General features: G+C 44.8%; 1 protein-coding gene across 1 annotated transcript in view; it reads right to left on the bottom strand.

The window, feature by feature from the left end:
- The window catches only part of XDH (xanthine dehydrogenase), a 90,805-nt gene extending 72,881 nt beyond the window's left edge, over positions 1-17,924 (bottom strand). The window contains exons 1-6 of the mRNA XM_023736414.1: positions 17,337-17,924; positions 11,116-11,173; positions 8,206-8,302; positions 6,744-6,852; positions 4,510-4,636; positions 3,537-3,598 (exon numbers count right to left, since the gene is read on the bottom strand). Coding sequence (XP_023592182.1) covers positions 3,537-3,598; positions 4,510-4,636; positions 6,744-6,852; positions 8,206-8,302; positions 11,116-11,173; positions 17,337-17,411 — 528 coding nt within the window. The 5' untranslated portion in view covers positions 17,412-17,924. The remainder of the gene's footprint in view (positions 1-3,536; positions 3,599-4,509; positions 4,637-6,743; positions 6,853-8,205; positions 8,303-11,115; positions 11,174-17,336) is intronic.
- Positions 17,925-18,328: the final 404 nt, after the last annotated feature.

Below are 18,328 nucleotides of genomic sequence, written 5' to 3'. Positions count from 1 at the left end.
AAAGAACCTGAATTATTAATATCTAGAGAAATCCAGCTCTGATGCATACCCCGACATCAGTAGGAGGAGCAGAGACCTCTGCCCCCATCCCACTTGCCTCCCTGCGTAGTTGAGACCTCTGCTAGATTGTCTCTTGGTTGGCTAATGTAGATTAAATGTCTCAAGGGTGATCAAATAGGATCCCCCTCTAGAAAAAACCCATTGTGTCAATTCCGACTCATAGCAACCCTATAGGACAGAGTAGAACTGGCCCATAGGGCTTCCATGGAACGGCTGGTGAATTCGAACTGCCGACCTTTTGGTTAGTAGCCATAGCTCTTAACCACTACGCCACCAGGGCTCCATGCCCCTCTAGGAGCAAGAGGAAATTTTAACTTCAACAAAATTTCCCTTTGAAAACTAGGTTATACTTTATCAAAAACATATCTTTATCCTTCTTCAGTGACACTCCCTTAGGAAACTTCTGTAAGACAAAAATTCCCATCAGTTCTCTCAGCACTCATGAACCTGTATGTCTAGATCAGCCAGGTTCTATGGCACTTGGACGGGCATCTCCTTGGCTGGCTTTTCTACGGGATGCCTGCCAAGGATATTTCAAGATCAATACTGGGCCAGAGTTGTGTCCAGCCAGTGTGGCCTATGGCTCACCACTATGTATTAGGCACTTCTTCCCAGAAAGCTAAACATGCTTTGCTCCTCACTGTGGGCATGTTCTAGGGGAACAGTACAGGCATTATCACCCATAACCTACAGGCAGAAGACTTCCTCAGGACCTCTCAGAGTGCCAATAGCAGAGAATAGAAAAAAGTCCAGAGTTGCTGCCTCCCAGATCTGAGACATTGCAGGATGGGAAGGGGTGTGTTCACCTGGCCAAGCGTGGCTGATATACCCCAAGAAGGCAGGAGTCACTCCTCAGAATCATGGAATTGTGCTGAAGGGCAAAGTGGGAAAATTCACAGGCATAGCCCTGGCACGTTTCCAGGGTAGGAGAATCCTGGAGGAGCAGGCTGGGAGCAGCCCTTGTGCACATGAGCCAGGAGAGACACCATTCAGTGCTGGCATTTCCCAGAGGTGTGTCACAACCCACTAGCCTTCTCAAGAAAGCTCTCAGAGGGTCACGGAGGTCGAAGCTGCGGCCTTTGAGAACTTGTAAGCACACTGTCAGGTAATGGTGTCAAGAAAGAACCCCCCTCTTTCCTTGACCCTCTGGCCACATACCGCCCTGCTCATAGACCCCGCCTGCATTCACAGCTTCTCCACTGGGTGCCCAGAGCAGTTATATTTCAGTCCTGGCCACTGCCACCACGCCTTCCCCCTCTATATTTAGAAAGAATGGAGCTTCCCTTGAGAAGACTGTCTCTTCTCAACAGTGTGGAAATTATCTTTCCTCTTGGAGAAGGAATGATGTGGGGAATTTCCAGGCCCTCAGTGAAGCAATACGAGGGACCTGCATACACTGAGGCACCAGCCTCACTTACCTGGCCCTGATGGGGTGGGAGGAGGACATATTTCACAGATAATTAAAGTGCCAGCCCATTTTTACTTTGATCTTTTTTCCTGATAATTCATTGACAAGTTCCTGGCATGAATTCTTGTGGTGTACAGTAACGTGTCACTGCCTTCAAGGTCTACCAAGGTTAGATAAAACTGATTTTTCCCCTTCAGAGCTTTCCACTTTACTCAGTTGGCTAAGCCTACTGAGCTTTTTTTTTTTTTTTTTAAAGATCCTGTGCCTGTTTTTACAGCTCCTTCATTTCCTTCATAGCTGCTGGATGGACATTGTCATTTCTTGCTCTGGAGAGTGTGTCTGCTTCAACAGACCCTCCTCACATTTTTCTAGTGTGTGCTATAGACAGGAAAGCTAGACAACCAAGTTTGTTAGTACTGTATCTAAACTAAGAGTAAACAGACTGAATAAAGTCCCGAGGAGCCTCCACTGAGTAACATTCCTGAGCTTCTCAGCACAACGTGTGCCGGTATTCTGGCTGCTCAGAGCACTCAGCTCTGCTCTGGACTGTGGGCAGTGGGAGGGAGAGTGGCGACCATACAGTTGAATGGGAACCGCTTCAATGATAATCAAACTCAGAACTGGGAAGGAGCATACTACCAGGAGGGCAGGTTAGATCATATCTCTTAGAGCAGCCTCCTATGAAGTAAGTAGATGAGCAAGATTAACAATCTCCGGTTCTCAGAGAAGCCTGGACAATTTATGAAGGTCAAATAGTGACTAATGGAAGAAATGCACCAGCATCATCATTTAAAGTTGCCACTTACTGAATACTTAAAATGTGTCAGGCATTGTTCTACGGGCTTTACAAGAAGCATTTAATTTTCAGTCACATTTACGGCAGGTATCAAGGTATTATTATAATTTCCATTTTAGAAACAAAGAAACTTGCCCAAGGCCATGTATCTATTAAATGGAATGGGACTTGAACCCAGGTTTTCAGGCTCCAAATCTATGCTTTCAGTCCTTTTTGTTTCCCTTTAAATCCACGCCTGCTTGTTCTTCATTATCCACGCTTTCACCAGGGTGTAGTGCTTTCTATGCTTCTAAGGCCCCATCTCCAGCTCCACCCCTTCTTGGCTTAGACAAGACACAACACTGCATTTTATGATACGCCAACCCTAACCAAAGAAAAGAAGAAGCCAAACCCATTGCTATCGAGTCGATTCTGACTCATGGTGACCCCATGTCACCATGCTCTGTAAGATTTTCTTGGCTGCAATCTTTACAGAAGCAGATTGCCAGGCCCTTCTGCAGCACCAACTCTAAGAATCAGTGAAAAGTGTAGGCATTTGTAACTCTGCCCTCAACCCAGAATCAAGTTGAGGTGAGATCATTTGATTGGAGTCAGAATTGACTTGACCCAGTTGGAAAGTCAGGTAAAGCTTGGGACATTATGCCAAGAAAGGAGAGGTCAGCCCTCTGTCCTCCTTGCCAGATCACAGGTGAGTGTCTGGGTGCATATAATCACAATGCCTGCAAACCCTAGCTATGGTTTCTTACTCTGAGTTACATGAACACTGCAGGAGTTCACAACTGTCTGGAGGGCTAATTATCAGTTCCATAAGCCCAGCAGAGTGCCAAGTGCAGAAAGCAGCCAGAGACGGGAGGAAGAGAAGAGCAAGTGCTGAGCCAGGCATGTTGTTATCAAGTGTCACTTTCAGCACCTGTGCCATGGGCTGAATGCGCCAGACTCCGAGGGAAAGCTGCCAAGCCCCGAGGGAAAGCTGCCAAGCCCCAAGGCATTGGAGGAAGTTAGCTCTTGGGCAGCGTGCCTCTTCCAGGAACCAGCTTCCAGGAATCTTCACTGTTGAGAATGTCCTCATGTTATCAATAAGAACCCTTCCCTCAATAACAATGGCAGTCCATTCCCAATGTCAAATGCACCCCAGCACGAGGACCCATTAACTGGCCATTTTATTTCTTTCCTCTCGTGTAGTCCAAGAACCTTGGTCTCCCTCCCAATTGAGAACACTGGGTGTTGCTGCTTTGGGAGCAGGACCACAGCTGTTCTGGGAACCCTACTTACCCTGGCAAAGGTCCAGAAGCCCTGCAGGATGGGTCTATAGCCTGTACAGCGGCACAGGTTTCCTGTGGGCCACAGAAAAAGTTACAGGGTTAGTGCAGGCCCCCAGAGCAGTTAAGGGTTTGTGGTTTTTCTTATGACTCCATTTAGTGCTCTCTTGTACCACATCGTTGTTGCATATTGTTTCCTCTGTGTGGAAGGCCCCCCCACCCCTTGTATTCCTGACTTCAACACATCAGTCACTGCTCCCTCCAGGAAGCCTTCCTAGCATGTCCAGACTGAGCAGGTGCCCCTCCTAAGTGCTCCTATGGTGCCTAGTCATAGCTTTATCAGTGAGCCTATGAAACCAAATTATATACTCTCAATCCATCAGAGTGTGAACTCCTTGAGAGGAGCAACTGTGTCTTTTATCCCTGTGTCCCTTATACCTCATAGAGTGTAGGAGTTAATAAAACAGATTGAATAAATGATAGGTTAAAATGGTGAATGAATGAGGAAACTTCGATATTTAATTCAGAGGAACAGACACATGGTCCAAGTTCCTGCACCCATTTGAAAAAGGCAAAATGGAAGAATCATGGCCATCCTCCTCATATGTAGCCTTTGCCCTGCAGAATCCTGTTCTAGTGAAATCTGAGAGAAAATGAAGCCTCTGTAGGAATTCCCAAATGTTCTGTGCCAGTCACCCACTCCCAATCCCACCCCAATCCTGGGGGAGGATAGGAAGGCAACTCAGGAAGATGAACACAGAGGCAGGAGATCCAGGTCTCTAAACTACCCAAGCATTCTCTAAAGGAAGAGAAAGCTAACCTTCAAGCAGGTCTTAGCCACCATCTTGGTGTGGCCCAAGTCTCTCCTCCAGAGAGCAGTACCTCGCACTCATAGCCAATTCCTGACTTTCACCCTGGCCCTGCCCTGACCTTTGCAGGGCTCTATTTGCCATCCCATCTCCTAGGCTGTGCCTAAAGACCCATACCTTGGAAGGCATCCTCAATCTCCTTCATAGTAGGCTCAGGCTGATTCCGGAGCAGAGTGTACATGCTCATGACGATGCCAGGAGTGCAGAACCCACACTGGGAGCCGTGGTTTTTGGCAATTGTCTCCTACAAGGGAAGATGTGATCACTCTGCCTGCTAAGTGGGAAATGGGTGGTAGTGGGTAAGAGTAGAAGCAGGGGGACCAGGATATTATAGTGGTCCAGGCAAGAGGGGGATGGTAGTTTGGACCAGGTAGCAATAGTGTGAAACTGAGATAAAATGAAGGTTTCATTGTAGGTTTTGTATGTACAGTAGACAGTACTTGTTGATGCCTTGGGTGTAGCGTAAGAGAGAAAGAGAAGAATCAAAGATGACTTTTAGATTTTTGTCTTGAGCAGCTGGGTAGATAGTTTTGCCATTGTCTCAGATGAAGGAAGACTGGGGAGGAAGAATTTTGTGGAAAAAATAGGGTTTTACTAAGTTTGAAATTAGATATCCATATAGTGATGTCAAGTAGGCAGGTGGAAATATGAGTCTAATTTCTGAGGAGTGGTCAAAGCTAAAGGTATAAATGTGAGTGCCACTGGCATGTAGACGATATTAAACTCACCTAGGGACAGTGTGAAGATAAAGAAGGGAAGGAGCTGGGGCCAGAGCCCTGGAGCCCTCCAGCTACTAGAGGCTGAACAGAGGAAGAACCAGCACATGATGCTAAGATGGAAATGGCAGGATAGTAAGGAAAAGTGTAGTGAAAACATAGAAACCAAGAGAAAAATAAATCTTTTTCTTGAATAAGTGGACGAGGAGAAGCGGAATCTGGCTCTATAACTTATTTGGAGCCAAAATAATTGCATAAGGAATAAGGATTGGTACCACTGAAGGGGCTGGGGGTGGGGGGTGGGGGGGTTAACCAGGTCATATAGATATGGTCCCTGTATTTAATTTTTCTTTCATATTTTTGTTTCAAAGAAAATTAAAAGCCCTAATTAACCCTCACATCTCCTGGAGGTTAGACAAGTTTAATTATTTCTCCTTCTCCAGCCTAAGAAATGAAGCTCTAAAGGGGAAGCAATACCACCTCCCCCCCACCCTGACCTCACATGACTAGTCCTAGGTGCTTCTCCCAGGAATACAACCAGCTTGCTCAACTGGAAGGCTCTGGCTCTAGATGTCATGTAAGGTATCCAAGGAAGGTGTCATCTCCTGAATGACATGCCTCCTCAAATGGCCAAGGGAGGGTTCAGACCTGGACCTAGCTCTGCCACCTTCTGTGATTGTAATCCTCCAATGATCTTCTGCCTCAGTTTCCTCCACGCAAAAGTACTCGCAACAATGGGCTCTCCTTCCCACAGTGCTCTGCTTCCATTCCCTCCTTGTTTCCACTTGGCCTAAGAGAATCCTATTTTTCTCCACAAAATCTCTCAGATTACCACCAGAGTTCCAATCCATTTTCTGGTGGTCTTAAACCATCAGAGAGAAAGTCTTGGTCAGACACTCGTACGTCTGTATTACCTTATTTAACACTTTCTAACCTGCATTTTAGGTCTCTGGGTGGCACAAACAATTTGTGCTCATCTATTAACCTAAAGCTTGGTGGTTCAAACTGTCCCAGCGGTGCTGTGAAAGAAAGGCCTGGAGATCTGCTTCTGTAAAGATTACAGCCAAGAAAACCCTACGGAGCTTAGCTCTAGCCTGTAACACATGGGGTCATCATAAGTCAGAATCAACTCCAAGGCAAGGGGTTTGGTTTTAATGACTGTAGTGGCCTCACAGTCCACATTTGTATTACTGTGGGTGGGAGGTGAGAGGTGCAACTGAAATTACCATGCCAGGGAACTGGGATTAGGTGGGATTTTTTAATCAAGGTGCACAGAGAATTTGGGATCTTGAATCTGGGAAGGCCAGGGGCTTCCTGAGCATACTCCTGATACAAAGGGAGGAAAGTTCCCTCGTCCCACCTCTTTCTAGTTCCAGCACAGTTTGACTGCCCTGGCCACCAGATTCAGTGGATCTCTTGGTTTCCTTGGGATCATGCAATGTTATGTCCATCCCAGCCACAGGAGGGAGCTTCAGACTCAGGTGCCTCCCCTTTCAGTCTCTCTGCACCTAGAGGAGATGGGGAGGGGGCCAGGCCACATGCCTCCTTTGCTCAGATGGTGAAACAGCCCAACAACCCACGAGACTCTGCAGAACTGCTTTACCTCAACGATACAGTCCCCTTTCCTCTGGTTACCTGCACAGGATGCAGCCTCATCTTGGTGCTTCCTATTCCTTCCACAGTCGTCACGGCAACATGGTGCAAGGAGCAGATGGGGGCCAGGCAGGCAGTGGCAGAAAAGTGTCTAGAACCCCAGATTAAGGTCATTCCATTGTCCGGTCAGGTCATCAGGGCACACCTGAGTGCAGGGTGGGCAGACTTTGTGATGGTTTATGTTATTTTTCTTCACTGTACATTAGGTTCTGGTTTCTTATACAGGTGTCCTCAGCACTACACCCAAGACTCGGGGCTAGGAATCAAGGAAGCCCCCTTGTAGGTGATGACTGAGCCCCTCCAGGGTTCTGGAGGATCAGGTATCAGTGCACCCAAGACCTCTGAGCTGGAGCCAAGGGAGCCAGGGTCACTTTCAGCTGCCTCTTACTCAGCCTTATTCTGGAGGCTGAATCAAGAGGAAGTTCCTGGTAGGTCCCAGCATAGATGTGCACCCCTCTCTCTGCAGGGCCCTTCCTAGCCTCCTCAATTTCAGAATCTCCAGTGACTTTTTGCTTCTCTGCTTTCACCTACCTCTACTTCCCCGGTTCCTTTGTGTGTAGAAGGACCTTGCAGGGAAAAATTCCCTACAACACAAGACACTAGCCCCTTAGACAGAGCTTCCTTGCATCCATTGCTTTATTCATCACTCATTCATTTATATGACCCGTATCATCTATGAAGTGCCAACCATATGCCAGGCACTCTGCTGAGGGCTGAGGACGTACAGGTGAATAAGAGTGAGATCCCTGATCTTCAAAAGCCTGCAGTCAATGTAGGAAAAATAGAAGCAAGTGTGAAAGGCAATTTAAATATCTTTTTGTAGGTCCTTCGGGGGGATGTAAACAGGACACTATGGGACAGACACAGACAAGGGACACCTAACTCAGTCTTGGAAAGTCAAGGAAGGTTCCCTGGAGTAGATGATGATTTTGCCCAGTCCTAAAGAGCTAGTAAGAATTAGCCAGGTAGAGACCAGAGGCTTAGAAAAAAGGACAGTCCAGACTTGAGAAAGAGCTTATGCAAAGGCCAAGAAACTCGTAGTTCACAATTGTCTCTGATGGATGGAGTGCAGGGCTCATTGATGAAAAGGAAAACTGAAGAGGAAGACTAGGGCATATTGCATGCGAAGCAAAGAGCTTGGACTTTATCCTGGGGGCAATGCAGTGCTACTGAAGGGCTTTAAGGGGGAGTAATATGAGCCTGGATTTAAGAAAGATTATTTTATCAGTAGTTCAGAGTCTTGTCAATACTCATAAGCCAGGAAGGTACTTCCTAAGACATCACTTTACAACTTTTCCACCCATGATCACAGCTGCCCAGAACTACAGGGACTTAATTCACACTCGAGTGCACGCATGCACACACACACTTGCACACTCACTCCCAAGCTGACCTCTATATCCAGTCAAGTCTTATGAGAAATCAGCCAGCAGGCAAAGGATACATGACCTTGTTCTGGAAACGATCATACTTGGAAAGCATGACGGTGCAGGCCCCGCAGCCCCCTTCTCCACAGCCAAGCTTGGTCCCGCTCAGCCCCACTGGGTGGTCAAGGGTTAAGGAGCATGGAATGCAGGGAAAGTCATCTTTGCTGGAACTGCCTGGGCAGAGCTGCATGGATATTTTCATCCATTGCCCTCACAGGCTCAGGCCCCTTGACCGGAGAGGCAGGCAACTCGCACTTCCTCCTCATTCAGAGAGGCTGTATGTGCCTCTGGGAGAAGAAAATAGAGCCGACTCCACTGCACAGAAGAGGAAAGGCATCAGGGTCCCATTGGACAGCACCTATGTGTCATCCCCTGGCACTCAAGTTCTAGGGCTCTCCAGTCCTCGAGGCTTTCTTTGGGCCAGGGTCTTCAAGGAATGGCCTTCTATGTTCCCAGCCCTGTTGTCTCACTGGGCAAGTAATTCTTGTGACTCAGAGACTAAGCATGAGGGGCAGCCCTCATGTCACTCTGGCTGGGTGTACAATGAGGCCATTTGGGCCAGAATGGGATGTTGACCTGTTCTGGGACATGCCGAGTCTCAGCTTTTCACTCTGAACCTTTTGGACTGATGAAGTCCCAGGAGCCAAATTTAATTCTAGAACCCAGGATCTTATGAATATCCAGTCCATAAACTATCAGAATGGAAATTAAAGAGGTTTTGAGGTCGTAGATCAATACTGGAGACACCTCTTACATGTACTTGAGGAAATAGATAATCTGATATTTTACATTCTAAAAAGTGCCTAACAGGTTATTCTAGAGAAAAGCAATGATGGTGGCCATTTCCCTGAGACACATGGACTTGGTTGCTGCCTTTTACTGAGGGCTGCAGGTCTCTAAGCCATCTGGCTGTCTACCGATGGCAGAGGGAACTGAGATTATTATTGCCGGGTCACTTACCTAATTTTCAAGGTAAAAATAACTAACGATGATATAGCATCTTATACTTGAAAAGCATTTATATCCATGTACCTGTTTGATCCTCACAATAATTTGGTTAGCAGATGGGGCAGGAACTACTATTTCAATGCAGATTAAAAAAACAAAAAACAACTGAAACCTGAGAGGTAACATGAGCCACACAAGGTAACATAGGAGCTTGAGTGTTAGGGCTCTAACACAGTCATGTGACTCCAGGTTTGGTGCACTGCTTCCTCACCATGCTGCCTCCTGCAAAACATGTCTGGGAAGAGATTTCAATATCCTAACTTACTCTTTTCACTAATCAGGATATATGCAGTTATCAGCAGTTCAGTTAATTCTAGGGGGATGGATGGTGGCAATCCAAAGTCTAGCAAAGTCTTCTTCCAGCCTGGGGGTCTTCTGGAAGCCAGAGTAGACATCAAGGCTAGGGCCTTCTCTTGCCCAGGAATCCTGTAAATTACTTCTCAGCAAAAACAAGCCACGGAGACTTTATATTTGCATGTCAACTTTCAGTTTTGGATTTCATTTCATATTTGACCTTTAAACCAGCCCACTGCTATGATAATGAATTTCTGGGCTTCAAAACTTTATTAGAATCTAAAAATGCTATCAAGAATCTCTGAGCATGAAAGTTCCTTCCTAGACTTCTCAGGTAGATGGGCTGGGTTGGTGATCCATGTAGTCCCTGATCCTACCAAGTGATTATTCCAGTATGAAAAAAAATACCTGTCCTGACATGGCCACCATGAACCTCCAGAACTGCTCACTCCGGGTCAAAAGTCCAGGACAAAGTACCTCAGAGTCACCCTCAGCCTAATAGGAGGTGAGTGGACCAGGGATAAGGCCGTGAATCCCAGACTTACTGCTGTGGGTGTTGAAACAATCCTTTGTTGTCTCAAACAACAAAGACCTGGAGTGGTTCAGCAGATCTACCTGTCTTATGTTCCCCTAGGAGCAAGGGGTTTCGTTGACAGAGATCAGCTCAGCGCAGTCCTAACAACAGACCTCTGGAGCGTTTCCAGTAGAGGTGAGAGTTTAAGAGCATGGCTCTAGGATGTAGTCCAGGCTCTGCCAGCATTTATCCAGAATATACTAGCAAAACACAGCTCATTGAATGTATTTAGGCTCCACTTCACCATCTGTGAAAGGGAATGTTACAGTTCCCCAGAACTGCTGTGGGGATTAAGTGAGATAACCCTATGCAAATCACTTTGAACTCTGCCTGAATATCTTAAGTGCTCATTAAATGTTAGCTCTTATTATTATTATTATTATTACTTTGGTTGTTGTTTTTGTTCCAAGGTCTCAGACTACTTTCATACCCTGAAAGCACAAAAGGTACAGGGGATCTTACAGAAGCCCTCACCACTCCAGTGAAGAACGGCATCCAAAGCCCATCTAAGGGAGTCACCTGACCTAGATGCCTCCTAGCACCTGTCACATCCACAATAGATCAGGCCTCTACACAATCCTCCACCTGAGGCATCCCTTTCCCAACAGACACCCCTTCCCCTGATACTTCTCTCTACCTAGGCAGAGCTGGAAATATTTATTTCCATGTATTTATTAAGCAGAGGTCACCTAAGGAAGTGCCCCTCTCCTCCCTGGGGAAATGACCAATGAAGCCCTTTCTGAACTGTTAATTTTACAGAACCAGGATTTACTAGTGTTTGCTGGAAGAGATCTTAAAGAACGCAAGAACAATTCTCTCGTTTGACAGCTGAGCATTTCAGAACCAGAGAGCTCAAATGAGTGCCCAAGGCCACACAGCTTCTAAGGGACAGACTGCAACCAAAACACAGGTGCTCAGACTCCTCTCCAGTGCTCTTTCCTCTACATTCACTGCCTCCCTACTGGTCTTTAGAAAATGATGTAAAGCCCAGAGAACAGTTCCCATGGCGCCCTCTCCCTCACTCCCACCTCCTACTCCAAAGTTAGGATACACTTTCTTCTCAGGTAGGCCAAAAGTGTTGTTTCTGGGTCTGCATTTTTCTCCACCACCTACGAAAAAAAAAGAAGGAAAAATATATCATCCTTAGCCATCATTCTGCAATGTTTTTCTTCCCCTTCAATATCTCATTCATGAATTTATGGAGATAATGGAGATACGCTAAATAAATCGTGAAAATGAAGATTTTTTTCTTGACGACTCCGTAAGAATGAGCACATTAACTGCCAGTCAGACTATGTGCACGCTTATATCCTTAGATTCTAAAATTCTACATTAATGCCCATCTCTGAATCCACCGTAGAAAACTCAGGTGTTGCACCTGCCACATAGGCTGACCAAGGCAAAAGCCCGAAACAAACAAACCCGTTGTCGTTGAGTTAATTCCAACTCATGGTAACCCCTTTTGTTACAGAGTAGAACTGCTCCATAGGGTTTTCTTGGCTGTAATCTTTACAGAAGCAGATTGCCAGGCCCTTCTTCCTCAGCGCCACTGAGTGACTTTGAACCGCCAACCTTTAGTTAGTTGCTGAGCACACACTGTTCGCACCACCCAGAGAACTTTTGACCAAGGAAAAGTTCCCGTCACATCAAACATGTCATTTCATTTCCAGCTGCTGGATCACACCTGTGACACCATTAGCATACAATCTCTGGCTTTGCCTCCTTGAATGTTCACACCCAGACCCGCCACATGACTGTAGAAAGCCAGTCTCCTGTATCGAGAAGTACTGTATCTTATGAGTCATCACAGTTAACAATATTAACACGTGTCATAAACGGAGAAGAAATCTCAAACCACAAGTCCATAAACAGTTCGTTTTATACGCTGGAAAAGGGTGTCTACAAAGTGAGGTGCCAGTCCCAGATGGAAACTGTCAGAAGAAACCTGTGAATTTTAAGCTCCTCATCCATTATCAAGGGTAAAAGGTTTTGGGTTATTGGGATGAGAGAGAAGGAAAGAATTTGTGATAAGGTTTCTTTAGAGAGAACTGTACTATAAGTCCATGCTCTGTTAAGGAAGAGGGGTAGCAGGTGTCTGTCCCACACTTCAAACTAAGCGATAGGGCTTCAACAGCTCTGTACAGTATGGGGGATGGAGTCTGCCCTATATAAACACTAGGGATAGGCTTGACAGACAATCTGGAGAAGAGGCGGCAGTGCTGGGTTTGTTAGAGCAAACGCATGAAAGTGTTTGCCACAGACCTAGTAGAGGCCATGAATGAGAGAGAGCTGGCTCAGAGCGGTTTAAATCAGTCCCCAAAAAACTGACTAAAGGGAGTGATAGGACCTATGTAGAATGGACCTCCCAAAACCAAAGGCTGAGGGAGAGTAGCTGACCTGAAAAAAATGCATCACTCATGTCATGAGATGTGAAATCGAATGTTCCCAGTGGTGGCCCCTGAAATATTCTTGAAAGCAATCACAAGAGAAAGAAAAGAGTCAGCTTCAAACACCTAACAGGGCCAGAAAACAGGCAGTCATCTTACAACGGTACCAATTAAATAGGAACTTTCTTGCTACCCTCACCTCTCCTTGCTGAATTTGGACTATGTTTGGCTTTTTATTGATGAAGAATAATAAAAAATGTCATAAAACTACTAGAATTTGCCCCTTGAATAAAGTTCAAAGGAATAGTGGAGATAGAATTAATTTTCTTTTATGATTACACCCCATGAGTCCAGGTTGGTCAATGTCCGGGTTACAAAGATCATGCAGAGAGACACTTCTTTTCTCCTGAAGAATGAATTCATAAATGGACAAAATAAAGATCTTTATCACCTTTCTCTTAGGTGGCAGTAAAAGCCTCTCAACCATCTCCTTCCCCCAAGTTGCTCCTTCCTTCGGTCCTGCAGCTCTGCTTTTACCAAATCACATCCGTTTCTTGCTCAGTGCCTTCCGTGACTTCCTGCATATTCAAGGTAACTTCCAAGTTCTGTACGCTGTCTTTCAAGGACCTTTTAAATATGTTCCCAGTCTTCATTTCCACTCTTTCTCCTTCCTGCTTTCCTGCCAAGTTGGCCTTCTCACTGCATTAAAAGTACAACTTATACCTTCCGACTCCTGTGCCTTTGACCATGACATTCCTCTTCCACCTGCATCTTGACTTTTCAAAAGACCCAAAGATTTTCGTAGTAGAACCTTTGCAGATCACCCTAGCCACAGTGGTTTTTCATCCATTTGAATTCTATGCCACTCTCCTGGCACAACTGCAGGTTTTGCCTTGGTGGGTTCCATGGAGCACTTGCTCAGCAGGATGCCAATGGTGAAGTGGGTTTAGGAAATGCCAGGTTAAGCAGATTTCTTCTGGAAAAACTTGAGCATCAAAACAAATAGTGGCAATAATGGATTATACCTCATCAAATAAAATTAAAATCCATCAGTCCAAATTTATGATCAATGAATAAAAGACAAACAAATGGGGGAGAAGGGAAAGAAAGCTCTTTCTTACAGAAGAATGCCAACTAATAAATATAGTTGACCATCTTGTAAGCAGCCCAACAATTGACCAAGTCAAGAATCATCAATGGATGCTAAAATCAGTGGGTGGAAGTTTGATGAGGACCAAGATACTAACATAGTCTTAAAGTAACTTCTCACAGAATACTTATTAATTACAAATGGAAAAAGAGTATTCTTACAGTGCAGAAACCTGGTGGACACCTCCTTAATCAAGTGATCAAAGTTCACATTATTAACAGTGGGAAAAATTGCCATTTTGTGCCCCCTGATATGATACACTGAGAAAGTCAACTCACTTATGTGGTATTTCTATCGAAAATGCTGACTCTGTATCTAATTATAAGAAAGCATGAGACCAACTCAAAATGAGGAACATTGTGAAAAATAACTGGGCAGTTCTCTTCAAAACATCAAAGAAAAGCTGAGGCGCAATTTCCAGATTAAGGAAGGCTAAAGAGACGTGACAACTAAATGCAATGCAGAGCCAGGATCCCAGGCTTGGAGGGAATAAAATTACTACTAATAAAATTATTGGGAAAATTTTAAAAAATGCATAAGGCCTATAGATTAGGTAATAGTATTATATCAATGCTAAATTTCCTAATTTTTATAAATGGACTGTGCTTCTGTAAAAGAATACTCTTATGTTTATGAAACAGACTTTGAAGTGTTTAGGGGTAAAGGAACATAATGTCTGCAATTTACCCTCAAATGGTTCAGAGAGAAAATTTTTTACTTCATATACTTTCTATTAATTGGATACATAAATACATAAAATTATTTATATATGTACATAATATATACATGTATATGTGTGTCTACATATATAGAGGAGAAAGGGGGGGAAATGATAAAGCAAATATGACAAAATGTTAACAGTTGGTGAATGTGGGTAAAGTGTATTTAATATTTCTTCGTACTCTTCCTGCAACTTTTCTGCAAGTTTGAGAAATTATTTTAAAATATAAAGTTTAAAAAAGATTTATTTCATACAGGACCTTTAATATTCATCTGTTAATTCCATCCACATTAATTGAGCAACTACTTGGTGCCAAGCACTATGCTAACTGGTTTAAGAATATCCAAGAAGAGTTATTTCATGGGGCTAATTTTCTGTGAAATATATTTTGGAATATATTACTTTGTCTAATCATAATCTACCTCTCCAGCTAGTCCATCGGCTCCTGACCGCAAATTTCTAGTCTTAGATATCTTATTCCTCCAGTGCATATGCCACAGCCTTCAGCCTCGGAAGGAGCTTGATAAATGTTGAATATGTGAGTGAGTGAGTGAGTGAGCGCCACTCTGAGGCTCTCTGTAGCTGACACTGTGTAGCTAGATATCACTCCTAAGCACCTTCAGCTGCACCCTATGTGCCAAATTTTCCCAGACTCCTCTAGGTGTCACGATCTCCACTAAACAGAGAGTGACTGCTCAGAAAAGCAAGAATCCTGCCCTCCAAAATTACAATCATTACGATGGTAATAAAATCCTGAGCAATTTAAGATCTCTCCCTCTTTCCCTTTGACTCTGACACTAGAGCTGAAGAAGATGTGAAAGCAATAGACATCAACGCCCACTGACACCACAGAGGGCCCCTGAGACATTTGATAGAACATTATTTAATTCTTTGTGTCTTACACACTCTCCAGGGCCCCATTCAGTGCAGACAGAGTTCTGGACAGTGGTATAAAACAAGGATAGTAGGGGACCCACATTTGAGAGTAAGTCATCAAGTTCTGGTAACTTCTTTGGTAATGTCCTTACACAATAACCTGTAACAAAAGGTCTAGGGCATTGTAGGAGGAGAAGTGAGAACAAGCTTACTCACAGCTGCCTTTATTTGACTGGAAATTTCCTTACTTGGTCTTATTTTTATAGCCCTGGGTACCCCTCATTACCCCTTGCATTTGACCTCTCCACCTTTCTGGCAATTTCTCAAGAGGCCACATCTTTATAAATTACAAACATGGATATTCATCACAGAAACTGGCAGTTGTAGAAGCTGCTAGAGACAGAAAGAAGGGTTTGATGTGATGATACCATCTCTAATAATTAAAAATTGCTTTCCTAAAGTGAAAATAAAATTCAAGGGAAAAGAATTTTCACCAAGCCAGATTTACCTCGAAGGCCCCTTTCCAGATGCAGTGCATAATAGCAAACTGTCCCTACAGAAGAGCAGGACCTTATACTGTCACTCACAAATTGAGGGTTCAAAACTAAATAATAAAAATCTTAGAGTTAGACATGGCCTTGAAAGTCATTTAATCCAGCCTCTCATCCAATGTAAATACTGCCTACAAAATTCCACAGAACATGCCTTTGTGTAAGTAACACTTCCAAGAAGCCAATTCATTAACTATTTATTCAATCAATACAATGTAATTGCTGAATGCAACAAAGTTGTTTGGAATGTTGGATGCAGTAAAAGCCTGACTGCCATTAACTTGGGCACTTTGCCCTACCTATTGGTTTGATGCCAGATGTCACCAACCCTGAAAAGGAAGCAGCACAAAGAGACAACTCTGAGCCTGGGAGACCACAACTGACCCCATTCCCCAGTGCCTCCCCAGTGGCACCACTCAAACTCACACTGAATCAAAGAGTCTTTGGAGCACTAATGTTGAAATTGCTCTGAAATCGCTTGCTAGTCCCCCAAACACACCCCGACAATCTAAATCCTAGAGTCCTACCAAGTATGTTTTAGGTTCTTGAAAATTACCTCAAAAAGTCACCCAGTTTCTCATTCTCCAGAAAGTGTGAATATAGCAAAACAAATAAAATTGCTCTTCTTTGGGGCCCACCGGATACATGCACCGCTCACACTGTCCATGTGGCCAGTTACAAGGTTAGGGTGCTATATCTCCTTGTGCATGCCACTATGGCCACCCTTTTATTGTCCCTTTCATTCCCAGGAGGATAGCTGATGCAGACACCAGCGCCTTAGCGCCTTAGGCGTGGTGTAGGGAGGGTAAATGAGGACTGGCTACAATGTAATGTGTTTGCACCACCTCTACCTGCACCTGCATTAAAATTTGCAAAGATGCTCACCCTTGTGGTGTCCCCAGGACTGATGCCCATCCCATATGTCTCCCTTCCCCTCCCCCAACTTTCCTAGGTCCCAGTGCATCAGCGAGGTTAATTCAAGAGGATGATTTATATCAAAGTAAGAGATTTGCAATATTTATATCCAGAATTAAGTGGGGGCGGGGGAGGGGATGGTGCCCTCTATGGAAAAAAAACATTCTGGGACTAGCTGTTACATTTATATACATAATATATCAGAATCAAAGGCTGTGTACATTTTATATTGCAAGAAGCACATCCTGTTCCTTCTCTCAGTAAAGAGAGCAGCCAAAGCTCTAGAATATTTTTGACAAAACACAGAAATCGAAGTGTGCTTGATGCCGCCCAGTCTCACCAGAACCCTGTCCCCCTTTCTCAATTTCATCACCAGTCTCTCTACCACTGCAGAGAGTTGGCAGTGAGTTCACAGATGACTCTCTTCTTGTTTCCCTCCCCCACCCTCACTCCTTTGTCTATTGCCTGTGTTCTAACCCTAAGAGGAATTTCTTACCCCAGTGTTACCAAAAATACAGGAACACCTCTGAAGGGAGAGAGAGAGAAAGAGAAAAGGAGAATTAGTAAGAGAGAACAGGTGAGACAAAGAACACGAATAGTGTTCTCTCTCTGGAGGATACATATGTCCGCTCAGGATAGGGAAAGTCAAACCAAAGGTCAGCTCCTGCTTACCTTCTTGCCATTCACAAAGAAAACCAACTCGTCTGCTATCATTGTCACGGGCTGGGGTTCCCGAACTCCAGGCATCTCACTCCCAGGAGACACTGGCAATTGTCTGCTGTGTAACTCAAAAAGTTTGCCTCCCAATAAAATGAAACAAAGTCCGCCAATGGGAGGCAACCAGCTTGGACTTTGAGCACGGAGACTTCTTGGCAAAAGCCACCGGTTTACATAACCAAGGAAAACGCAGTCATACACAGCAAATCACACCCTCCACAGCTGTGTCAGGGCACAGAGGAAAGTGCAGGTATCAGCAAGGCCAGTGCCAGGTGAACGTGAGTCTTAGGCACTGCCCTCGGGAAGCTTGCTTCCTCCTCCCACTTGTTTCAAGAAAGAGGTCTATTGCCAGAGTCACTGCCAATTGAGCTGATTCACACCCTCCACAATTCAGGTTTATGGAACCGGATCAACGGGTCCGTGCCCAGCGTTCAGGGAGCCAATCTCTCAGTCACCGGTTTTGAGAGGAAGAGTTTATCTTGCAAGTAAGCAAGCGGGAACTCAGAGGTATAGACCTCAGATTGAGTTCCTCAATTTGAGGAAGCATTTATGTTTTATAGGTTTGGGGAATTATACATATTCATATAGGGGTGGAGGAAGGCAGGTGGGCAGGATCAGGAAGTTCTACATATTCATAGTTTCTATTGATTATTTATTACAGGGTGGGGCTAAGACTTGGCACGGAAGTGGCCGATGGACTCTGCGCTTTCGAAATAGGCTCGGCTACTGCAGATGACGTATGTCCGGTGATTTTGGTTCTTTGTTGGGAGTCTTTTCATTCCTTGGCGTGAGTTCGCTTCTGTTATTGAGCATGCGTGGCAGCCCGGGGTCATCTGTCGGTCATCTTTGTCTGGTCTACGCATGTCTGACCGCTCTGAGCCAGATAGATCTGGATCTGTCTGGGGCTTTCCAGAAAGTCTGCAAAACAACTTAGAGGAAGTGAGTGA

The sequence above is a fragment of the Trichechus manatus genome, unplaced genomic scaffold, assembly GCF_000243295.1.
Source record: "Trichechus manatus latirostris isolate Lorelei unplaced genomic scaffold, TriManLat1.0 scaffold00005, whole genome shotgun sequence".
Taxonomy (NCBI): domain Eukaryota; kingdom Metazoa; phylum Chordata; class Mammalia; order Sirenia; family Trichechidae; genus Trichechus; species Trichechus manatus.
The sequence above is the reverse complement of the archived record's forward strand: the minus strand, read 5'-3'. Positions and strand labels throughout refer to the sequence as shown.